This window comes from Protopterus annectens, chromosome 15.part0 (genome assembly GCF_019279795.1).
Source record: "Protopterus annectens isolate FY-2018-M chromosome 15.part0, PAN1.0, whole genome shotgun sequence".
In the NCBI taxonomy this organism is placed as follows: Eukaryota; Metazoa; Chordata; order Ceratodontiformes; family Protopteridae; genus Protopterus; species Protopterus annectens.
This window is the reverse complement of record NC_056749.1, coordinates 487,675,377-487,687,630: the sequence shown is the minus strand read 5'-3', so window position 1 is coordinate 487,687,630 and position 12,254 is coordinate 487,675,377. Positions and strand designations below refer to the sequence as shown.

General features: G+C 38.2%; 1 protein-coding gene across 2 annotated transcripts in view; it reads right to left on the bottom strand.

Annotated features, from left to right (window-relative positions):
- Positions 1 to 12,254, bottom strand: part of LOC122789778 (phosphatidylinositol-binding clathrin assembly protein-like) — a 2,259,505-nt gene that overhangs the window by 1,443,377 nt on the left and 803,874 nt on the right. For both annotated transcript variants that reach the window (XM_044057218.1, XM_044057217.1), the window contains one exon: positions 10,538 to 10,644. In XM_044057218.1, the coding sequence (XP_043913153.1) occupies positions 10,538 to 10,644 (107 nt within the window). The remainder of the gene's footprint in view (positions 1 to 10,537; positions 10,645 to 12,254) is intronic.

Below are 12,254 nucleotides of genomic sequence, written 5' to 3'. Positions count from 1 at the left end.
ACTCTATCCAGTATTGCTCAACAAATGTTAAAACTAAAAGCAACAAAGTTGAAGAAACTAGATAGAGATCTAAAAGCATATAGAGAGGGGTTGGCTTTTCCTAAACCACCGGGGTCACAGAATACGACCAGAAGGTTTAGGACGAACACTAACCAAACTAAAGGGCCAGACCAGCCAAGAGTGCAGTATAACAAGAATACAACGGATGGTTATACGACAGACATTTCAAACAATGACTTGGACTTAGAGAATGGGGAATGTGACCATCTTGGGGATGATTTTGGTAAACCAACCCCAGGATGTTAATGAATGGCATTATACAAGGTCAACAAAAAAACTACAGAGGGGGGAGGGGGGACAGTTGGAAATCCAATCCACCACCTGGACCCAAGAGGCAACACAACATACGCAGTACCAACAAAAATCAGGGTTGATTTTACATGAAACTGTGATCAACAAAGATGGGGCCTTTACTGTGTATAACTATACTGAGTGTTGCATAGACAAGGTATTGGTTGAACTGTTTGCAAAAGGCCTTACATTTGTGCCAACAAAGACCTGTGACATTGTAGAACTTTTAATTGACCTTAAAATGTTTACTCGCAAGTTAAATTTAAGCATTATGTTTGGTAACACACAATTTAACGAAAGTGAACTGCGAGTAACAAGTAGTTTTAATCCACCTCAAAATGTACTGCTATGTATGTTTGAACAATTATGTGAGAATGAATTTAGAGAGATAATTAAAAATTGTTCGAACAGTAGGTACAACAGTAATACATCAGAGGAAGAAAGAACTTTACTCACACTATTTAGGAGTCTCCCACTAAGGGTTATGAAGCCAGATAAGGGGGGTGGACTTGTAGTAATGTATAATATAGATTACTTAAATATTATGTCAAGATAACTCGACAGCGACACTTATGAAATAGTGAGTAGGAATCAACTAAACCAGGCATACCACAATATTAGACTCTATTAGTGACTTGTTCACGGACGGGTTAATTGATATAAAACAAAACACTCACTTAACTTTATTGGCCCCCAAGATCCCAAAAATTTTTGGTATCCCCAAACTTCACAAGAATTTAGAGAATCCACCATTTAGAACACTAGTGGATGCGAGGCAATCGATAACTTATCCCTGCGCAAAACTGGTGGACTCTATTCTTAAAAACTATGTGAAGAAGGAGGACCAAATTTTAAAGGATTCATGGTCCTTTTTGGAAGTAATGCAAACTACAAGAATTTAATAATACCCTAAACTTTCTTACTGTAGATGTGTGTGAATTATATACATGTATCCCACAAGACATAGGTATTCAGTGGGTGGTAGAATTTATTGGATCAAAGGGGGCCACGAGTAATGAGTGTAACCTGGTAGAACAGTTACTAGACATTATATTAAGAAACAATTTTGTTTCCTTTGATAATAAATTGTACTTGCAAAAGATAGGTGTGGCGATGGGGTCCCCAGTGGGCGCAAGTTTTGCAAACTTGGTAATGGCCCACTGGGAGACAAACCACATTTTTAACAATCAAAGGAACAAAAACATAGTTAAATATAAAAAATTTTTGGATGACATCTTTATCCTATTTAAAGGACATGAAGAGCAAGCAGATGAACTGGTTGAGTATTTGAATTCAACCACTACATTCTTAAGATTTACAAAGAATTTTCAAGAAAAAACTATTTGTTTTCTTGACATAGAGTTAAGAATATAGGGAGATACACAGCAAAAATCCACAGGAAAAGTACATACTCTAACACCTTCCTCCACTTTTCTAGTTCACACCCTCGTCATCAAAAGAAATCTGTGGTCAAAGGCCAACTGGTTAGGGCGGCAAAAATGACCACATTGGACGAAGATTTTGAAATAGAATGTGAAAAGCTCCATACAATGTTTTCTTGTAGGGGCTATCCAGGTTCATTCCTTCAAGGAATTTTTCAAGAAGTTATTACTAAAAGAAGGAAAGGTATTTGCACAGCAATACTGAATACCAACACAGTAGTTAACCTGGAGACGAATGTATTTAGCCCAAGGACATGTATAGGTGACATAAGTATGAATATATCTGATAACGTAGGAGGAGTTTCTACTAACATGACAGTGAGTGAAAGGAATTTCAATACAGCGTTCACATTTACTTTTTGTCCGGAAGCACTTGATATTTGTAGGACAGTTAGAAAATATTGGTATTGTTTATCAATGGATAAAGAGTTTTCGAGAATTTTTAATTACGGTCCGATTATAACATTTAGAAGAGGAACAAATATGAAAACTACTTGAGAGGAAACCTAAAGTGAATAGGAGTAAAGGAGGGACAAAAAATGTGGAGCATGCAAGTACTGTTCTTATATAGAGACATCAGATACTTTCACTATCAGGAAGGAGACTTTTCAAGTCAAGGAAACATACAATTGTAATAGCAAAGGATTAGTATATCTAGCTCAGTGTAGACAGTGCCCATCGTTTTATATAGGGAAAACGGACAGACGTTTAAGGGACAGAGTCTACGAGCACATTTATGCAATCACGAAGAACAAAAATGAGAACGCCCTTGCTAGACATTGTGTGCAAAATGTTGGCCATTCATTTAAATTTATGGCTATCAGCCAAATTAATAAGGGGAGACAAAATTTTGTGAATGATAACTTGTTAAAATTAGAACTAGAGAAGAACAAACTAAGTTGGCAGCTTCGTTTAGCAGCTTGGAGGGATCCAGGGTTGAACGAAGTATGTTCAATTGCATGTATTTTAAAAATTAAGAGTTTAGTTAGATAAACAAAATGTTACATATAGGTTTAACATTAGAAGGTTATTGCAAGATAGTACATGTATGGTAATACTGTAGTACTAAGTATAGACATCAACATCTAGCGTACTAGACATGTGAGGTATGTTACTTTCAAGACCTTGAAAAAGATATGAGCATTATAGACACGGTATATAGTTAAAGGTGTGATTGAGGAATGTTTTTTTACCAATAATATACATTCTTTAATTGATTATCATTTAATATCACCTTTCAATTTTTGTTGTGGGTGATACATACTGTTTGGTTACATAGACATATTATGAACATTACAATACAGATTTTAATGTATTTAGAATTAGTACTTTTTGTATGTATATAATTTTAATAATCTGTTAAGGTAATGTATTTCTTTATATACATAAAAAACAGGTACTTATAAGAACATTTTAACTTTTTAGTGAAAAGGTTTCAGGGGCATTAATTTGGCAGTTGGACACAAATGGTATTAGAACGAAGTATATACAATATTTGGTAACATGTTTTTTAAAAGAATTTTAAAAGAAATATGAAGTTAGACTTATGACACGTAAATCTGTAAAAAGAGAGCTATAACTTTAAGCAGCGAGATGACTTGATCATCTTAACTGATGAACGAGGAGCATTTTAAATAACTAATTACTTAAATATGTGCATTGGCAGTGTCAGTGCTTGTCTGAAGAAGTTTAGATATTCATCTGAATGAAAAACGCCAAGAGTGTTTTACATTTATCATTTTTGTAGTGTGGAAAGTGCCGTTTCTTAATAAATACTGTGGATGTTCAAAAGTGGAGGTCGGCCTCGTATGTCTTGTGGCTTCAACGCTTATTTGTTTTCAGTTCTCAGTTCGTATATTGACAGTCTGATTTCAACATATGAAATTGACAATTTAAAGCCCTAATAGATAAAGTAGCAGAAGTGTACACTTTTTTGCCCCATCTCTCCAAAGCTCTAGAATCCTTATCTGACGGAATAGGGTTCTTAGCAGTGGCGGCCTTAACACCCTTAGGACCCTGAGAAATGGTTTCTGGATCAGCAGTAGGATTTTTAAATAGAAACTGGTGGGAGTCACGGACTCTAATATCTATGAGGCTTAGCAGGGGCCGGAGGAAAGGAGTCAGGAGTTAAATTAGACTCAGAAAAGACACCATCCACAATATCCAAAATAGGAGGAATAGCCAGGGGTCTGTGTTGGGGAAGAAGGAAATCCATGAGCCTTCTCTTAGATTCAGAGTACTCCTTTCCTTCCCAGTGAAAATGTTCCCTCATGTCATGTAAAGTTTCCCCAAAAGAATAATCCTCAGGAGGAGAAGCTGAAGGAATGGATTCCTCAGCATCAGAATCCTCATAAGGAGGGAAAGTATAATCCTGTTCAGAGGAAGACACTGAAGAGATAAATACCTGATCAGAGGATTCACAATCCATTTCTTGTCTTGGCCTTTTGTCTGGAGGGGGATGGGAACCCCTAATCATAGTTAGCAAGTCCTCCACTATTTTAAGCATTTGTTTTTGAGATTTAGGTCCAGGATCAGAGGAGGCCTGGGCTTGAATCTTTGTTTTAGAAGGAGTCTTTGCCTTTACCTGAAGCTGCGTAGGCCTGAAAACCCACTCGGAAGCCGGTACCTGCACAGCGGCTCCGGACCCATCCGAGGGAGCATTATCCGAAGGTCCTGAACCTGGAGTATCCGAAGGCCTAGTTGGCTCCTCGTGGGAGTCCGTTTCGGCAAGCAGTTCCGTAATAGCAGACGACAGGGGTTGCGAAAGCGCCTCACTGACAGCCGAACCGGCAGCTGGCTCTGATTGTAAACTGTCGTCTGATTCGGACCTCTGAGGCCTATGCTTATCCTTGCGCCTTTTATGAACTCCGGTAGTCGGAAGCGTGTCAGACGACATGTTATAATTAAATCGCCTCCCAAAGTAATGAAAGCCAAAATCGTATCTCCGTTTAATAGTACATTGATTAAATCTAGCACAAAACTGACAACTAGCTACGTCGTGGTCAGGGCCTAGACAAGGAATACAGTAAGAGTGAAAATCCTTATGAGGTATTTGCTTCCCAGAAACACCAACCAAGTATCACCACGATGTAAAAAAAACTTTATTACAAGAAATAACAAGCGCTTTCACATACACCAAGTATGCTTCTTCAGGTTACAATTCACAATGAAAAATCATACATTCTTGTAGGGATCTTAATTACATAATTGAAACCTTTAAATTGTTTAATTTCCCGCTTTTCTCAGGCAATTAGATTTCAATTCATGAATAAAGTGACTGTTTCTTATGAAACACATTTAAAAGATGAAACATTTAGATGAATTCATTTCTGCTCAGTCAACATTATTTAACATATATTTATATACAAATAAATATAGTAAGAAACCATTGAAAAATGTAAATATAAAATATTTATCCTTATCTATTCATTATTATCAAAATATATAAACTGAATCAATAATTCAATATAATAGCAGTATAAATGTCTAACGAATTCCTTTACTACAAAGATCACGTGGTATCTATTTTATATCATAAATAAAGATACTTCCTACTTTAACTCTGAATATATGCTAGAAACAGATCATATTAGAGAATCTATAAACACACTAGTATCCTAAAGATAATTAAAAATAATCAAAAATAATATATCCATATATATATATATATATATATCCATATATATATATATATATATATATATATATATATATATATATATATATATATATATATATATATATATATTTATGTTTTTTTTTACAACAAACTTTTCTATTTGCTTATAATAAATAAACATATATAATACTAGAAGTAATAATGCATAAAGACAAATAATTAAATATATGTCAATCTATAATTTAATAAACATAAATAATGCATGTGTGAGAAGGTAAAACCAATTTTCTTTAAACTTGAAACTTAAAACTTAAAATTTATGATTATTACTATCTATCATGAAATAAAATCTAATGTGTTCAAATTCACTAAGGTCTGTTATCGTGAGGCCAAAACAGGTTTTATGCTGACTGTGCTATTAAGTCCTGGTATTATATGAGCCTTAAGCCTCAGGATCCATTGCAGTTCAGCATTTTCTAGGTGGAGCATATTGTCTCCTCTTTTTTTAATTGATTTAACTATTTCTACTACACAGAATTTAAAAGTATGATCTTGATACTTATTAATGTGTTTAGCCAACGCATTGGTTTGAATCTGTTTCCTTATTTCATAAACATGATTGTAGATGCGATCCTTTAATCTTCTTGAGGTCAAGCCTATATAATAGGCATCACATTTTTGACATGTAGCTAGGTAAATCACATTGGTAGTGTCACATGTAGCCTTTACCTTAAACTGATATTGGTAATTTAAACCTGGTACAATAAAGTCTAGATCTTTCGTAATGTATTGACACATATCACATTTATTGCATGGCTTTGTCCCTGTCTGTGAGATGTTATCACTAACAGGGTCTAGAATTAACTTTTCACCACATATAAGTCTTTTCAGGTTCTTGCTGTTCTTATAACAGAATGTAGGTGTATTTCCTACTAAAATTCTTATATCTGAATCAATAGTTAGAATATTCCAATTCTTTTTTATTATATTTGTAACATTATAGTTATCATTGGTGTATCTAGTTATAAATGGAACATTAGATCTAGCATTTTTATAACTCACTATATGTCTTGAGTTATAGATCCTTGACTTCCTTTTAGTAAGATGTTGTGCATCTATAACCGGATCTATAGGTATTTGCTTCCCATATGAAATACAATTATTAACTTTTTCTGACATCGGTCTGGAGCAAGAAAAAAGTTTCCCCGATGGGGTACTTAGCTTTGAAAAGAAGAATATCTTTGGTATGAAGCACCAAAAATAACAGGAGTCAGCCGACCAGCACTTGCGAACTGCTTCCACCGCACGGCAAGAAAGACTGGAGAACATGGCGTCGGCTGGGAGCTTTGTACCCCTGGTGCACTGACATCAGGGAGGGTGAGTACACAGCCGACGCCGGACCCAGACTTTGGGATTCTGGCCGACCAATGGCTGCCTGCCGGCAGGAAGAACCCTACAGTGATGACTGCAACAGTGAAACAATATGAACATCGTGTGGAAGTGAAATTTGTATCCTGGGGAAATTATATTTAAAACCCATTTGTCCTGGGTAATGAGTTCCCAGTTTTTGGCCTGCAGAGCAATCTTTCCCATAAAGGAGCAGTCAGTTGAGATGTGCTTGGAAGCTTTAAAGTTAAGTCATTGAGACATCTTAACACAGAGGGGAGTCTTGCTACTCCCTGATTTGGAAGTGGGAGCCCCCCACTGCTTAGCCCTGTGTGTACCCTGGGACTGAATTCTAGGTGTTCTGCTGGTTCTGGGTTTGGACTGAGAAGGCCTGGAAGAGGCATGAAAGGACCAATTCTTAGAGGGCCAATGCCTACTAAATCTTGGAGGCTATACTTGCAGGAAATCTTTTAACAGTTTGCATATATTTAGCTTTTTCCTCCATCTTAAGACCTTCTTCTGCTTTGTTGCCAAACAGGCGGTCCTGATTTAAGGATCATCCAGCAATTTAGCTTTAACATGATCTGGCAAAAGATTGCTCCTTAAGCCAAGCATGCCTTCTAAGTACAGACCCAGTGACAGCAGCCCTACAAGATGCCTCTAGTGAATCAAAACCACATTGCAAAGTACGTTTTCCAACCTGTTCACCAGAATGGATTAAATCCTGTAAAATCCTTATTTTCAGCACAGTCAGGAATCATGATTTTCTATTTAAGCAATCCAATAATATGCTGCTGATACTTTAACACATGAAACTGGCAGTTTAAGGCCCTAATGGCCAAGGTTGCAGAAGTGTATACCTTCATACCCCATCTATCCAGCGCCCTGGAGTCTCTATCAGAGGGTTAGGATTTTTGGCAGTAGTAGCCTTAATGTCCCTGGGTCCCTGTGAAATGGTCTCAGGATCCACAGTAGGATTTTTAAAAAGGAACTTGTAAGAGTCAAGAACCTTGTAACATCTATCTGGTTTTCTGAAAGCAGGAGGTAAAGAGTCAGGGGTGAAGCTAGATTCCGAAAAGGCATCATCAATAATGTCTAGTACAGGAGGGATAGCTAAAGGCTTGTGTTGGTGCAGAAGTAAGAAATCCCTAAGCCTCTTTTTAGAATCACAGTAATCCTGGCTTTCCCAGCGAAAATGCTCCCCAAGAGTATGCAAAGTTTCACCAAAAGAGAAATCCTCTGTTGAGAAGCAGAGGGAAGAGTCTCCACTGCATCATTTTGTACAAATGCCAGATGATTCAAAAGTATGTCCAGGTAGGTAGATAAGGGTAAATCCTGGTCATCAGAAGAAACAGAAATTTCAGAATCCTGGTCAGAAGTATCATAAGCAAATTCAGTACTAGGTCTCTTAGAGGGGGAAGGTTGGCTTCCCCTGATTAGAGTAATAAGGTCTTCAGCCATTCTTATTTGTTTTTTAGGCATAGAGACCTGACCATGCGGTCTGGGCATTGGTTTTCTAGGCATTGTTCGAGTTTTAGGCTTTGAAAAAGAAGATGGCATCGGTTTGAAATGCAAGTCAATAGGCCTGAATACACCCTCAGAAACCAGTGCCTGCACAGCGGCTCCGGACCCATCCAAGGTAGAGACATCTGCAGGTTCCACAGTTGAAGCATTTCGCGGCATACCGGACTCCGAATGGGTCTCAGTAGAGGCCTGCAAATCTGCAGTAGCGGGTATCAGGGGCTGCGAAAGCACCTCACTGAATACCGGCGAACTGGCAACTGGCTTAGGAGAAGCGCTGTCGGCAGCTTTGGACCTAGGCGGCCAGTCTGTCTTTATCTATGCGTTTTTTCAGAATGTCGGTAGTTGGATGGTTTACTGAAGACATATCTGGATAATTAAACTGAGTACCAAAATATTTAGAAGCGTAAATATACCGACGTCGAATAGTTAGTTGCTTAAATAAGGCACAAAACCGACAGCGAGGTATGTTGTGGTCAGGGCCGAGGCAAGGAATACAGTATGAATGAAAATCTTTATGAGGTATTTGCTTTCCACAAGAAATGCAATTACTGACTTTTACTGACATCGGTTTAGAGCAAGAAAAAGTTTCCCCAATGGGGTACTTGGCTTTAGTTGAAGACTTTGGTTCTAAAATTTGAATACGAAAATTTCAGGAGTCGGCCGACCGGCACTTGCCAACTGCTTCTGCTTTGGGCACCGCACAAGAAAGACTGATGTAATGGCGTTGGCTGCATGCTTTATACCAGACTACCTGACGTCATGGAAAGATGAGACAGCAACCAACACAGGACCCAAGACTTTGATAATCAGGCCGACTGAGGGCTACTGCAAGCAGATAACCCAAATGTGATGACTGCAACAGTGAAACACGAAGAACATCATCCAGGTTTCCTGTCATCAAACTTCCACAAGAGTCTTAAAGCAGTAGACAGATGCTGTGATTTAAAGTGACTATCAAATTGAGGCTTGTGTGGGCCTTTGAAAATATTTTTGAAACATGACATAGCAGTCAGCTGACAAGATAAGAGTAGCTTTTCAGTTATGTTCAGAACAATAAAAGCTATCAAAAAATTATATAATGTTGGTGAGCCTTCAGGCTTAAGAATAATATGCATTTATATACAATAAAAAAAATTATATTTTGCTTATATATTACTGCTTCAAAAATATCCAAATCTTGGGAACTAAATCTCATCTGTATCATAAGTAAGACATGTTGGAGGGACAGGTATGTGTTGAAGAGATTACTTACCTGGGACATGCTTCCCATCCATGTGAAGCAGACTTCTTTGAACTTATTGAAGTGCATTTTGGATCAGTGGACAGGGAATTGTAAATTTATCCCAGACCTGTCACCAATGTTTCTGAGAGACGCAGACAGCTGGTAAATGCTCAACAACTCAAGTCGAAGTTATACATGTGCCCTTATAAAAACCTATGGTATCAAAACTTGTCCCGCGCATTTGGGAAGCATGGCTAGGCCCTCTAGGGTTGTTAGCCTAATAATCATCTATGATAGCAGCATATGTCAAAGAGTTATTTTTTTTTAATATTTCAAGATGCAGCTGCTCCACTAACTGGAAGAGTAGGCATCCAATCTACGAAATTTTTAAAGACAATTATGATTATGAGGTAATATTTCCTTAAAACTGCAAGAAACGGTGCTGAATCCTTTTGGAGACTAGGTCATTTCTATGGCGGGAGCAAAAATATATATATTTAAAAAAAAAAGTTATTACTTTGGGGAAAGTCATCTACACAACAACTGGTAGAAAGGGTTAACAAACATAAAAATCAGAAACGGAGCATAAGTTTTGAAAAGTAAAGAAACTGTAGTAGAAGTCAACAATCGTGCAACTTGTGTGCATGCACTACTTTCTCCATTTTCCTCTCCAAGACCATCAAAAAGGCAGCAAAATGCCTAACACACAGCAATGCATACATACAACTAACTCATGAATAGTAAAATGGCCTGAAATTTAAACCAACAGAGAAAATAACCTACCCTTTTCTTTTCACTACATTTTCTGCTACACACTACACTAGAAAAACAGAAACACAATGTTGTCTGCTTTCTAGCATTTCCACTTCTGTCTTGGGACTGGAAATTATTTACATGCAAAATGTGTAACTCTTTACAGTCCAAAAGAAATCACCACTTCACCAGTTCCAAAGGCTTTAGGATACTTTACCCATACCAGTGAAATGTCGTTACCTCAGCAACCTTGAGAAATTCTGAGAGTTTGGTCATTCTAGCCAAGAACTTCTTGTATATATCCAAAGCATCCTTGCATTGGTTCTTCTTCATATCAAAGAATTTCTCTGAAAAAATGGAAGTATTACAAAAATAACTGAAGTGCAGAAAAAAAGGCACAGTAATGAACTGAGAAATGCAGGCAATAACACTGCTTTTCAGTTTCTATTGTTATTACGAAATAAAACACTACTTCAAAGCCATAAAAAAGTCCAGCTATGTACACTTACCATAACTGTAGATGTTAGAGTGTATTCATTGTTGCAGTCATCACATGTGGGTTATCTGCCAGCAGGTAGCCCACAGTCTGCCTGAATACCAGAGACTTAGTATTTCTGCATTGGTTGCTGTAGCTTCAGGACTGACATCTTCTTTCGGCTGCTCACGTTAGGGGTCGCCACAGCAGATCAGCTGTTTCCATTCCTTCCTGTCCTCTGCATCTTGCTCTGTCACACCAACCACCTGCATGTCCTCTCTCACCACATCCATAAACCTTATATTAGGCCTTCCCCATTTCCTGTTACCTGTTAGCATCTTTTTCCAAATATACTCTGCATCCCTCCTCCGCACATGTCCAAACCAACGTAATCTTGCCTCTCTGGCTTTGTCTCCAAACCTTCCAACCTGGGCTGACCCTCTAATATACTTATTCCTAATCCTGTCCATTCTTGTCACACCCAGTGCAAATCTTAACATCATCAACTTTGCCACGCCAAGCTCTGACTCCTGACTTTTTGTCAATGCCACTTTCTCCGACCCATATAACATAGCTAGTCTCACTACCCTCTTGTAGACCTTCCCTTTCACTCTTACTGGTACTAGTCTGTCACAAATCACTTCTGACACTCTTCTCCACCCACTCCATCCTGCCTGTACTCTCTTCTTCACCTCTCTTCCACACTCACCATTACTCTGAACTGTTGATCCCAAGTACTTAAACTCATCCACCTTCACACCTCTACTCCCTGCATCCTCACCATTCCCCTATCCTCCCTCTCATTCCATACATATATTCTGTCTTAGTCCTGCTGACCTTCATTCCTCTTCTCTCTAGAGCATATCTCCACCTCTCCAGGGTCTCCTCTACCTGTTCTCTACTCTCACTACAGATCATAATGTCATCTGCAAACATCATAGTCCATGCTTCAGGACTGCCATCAGGTTTATAAAAAAAAGGCAGCCGATGCTGTTACATCAGTTTATCTTGCCCCAAATGTCAGGAGCCCCCATATATAGGGATCTAAGTTATGGTGGAAAAAAACACCACCAGTAAAAAGTAAATACCAATAGTCCTTGTAAGGGGTGAGTAAAAAAAATAGAGAAGGGGAGAGAGACAGAGATATGGACGCTGCAGGGTGGGAAAAGTACAGTTGTGTACACTTACCATAAATGTAGATGTTTGAGTGTATTCACTGTTGCAGTCATTACATTTGAGTAATCTGCTGGCAGGTTGCCCTCAGTCAGCCTGATTGACAAAGCCTTGGGTCCTGTGTCGGCTGATGTCCTTTCTTCCATGACGTCAGGGGTATAAAACATGCAGCCAATGCTATTACATCAGTTTTTCTTGCCCCAGATGTCAGGTGCCCCCCCTAATGGGGAGCAAATAAACAAAAACACAAAAGTATACCTCCAACCAAAAGCAAATACACCAAAAAGGCTTTTAAGCAAGTAAAGGAAA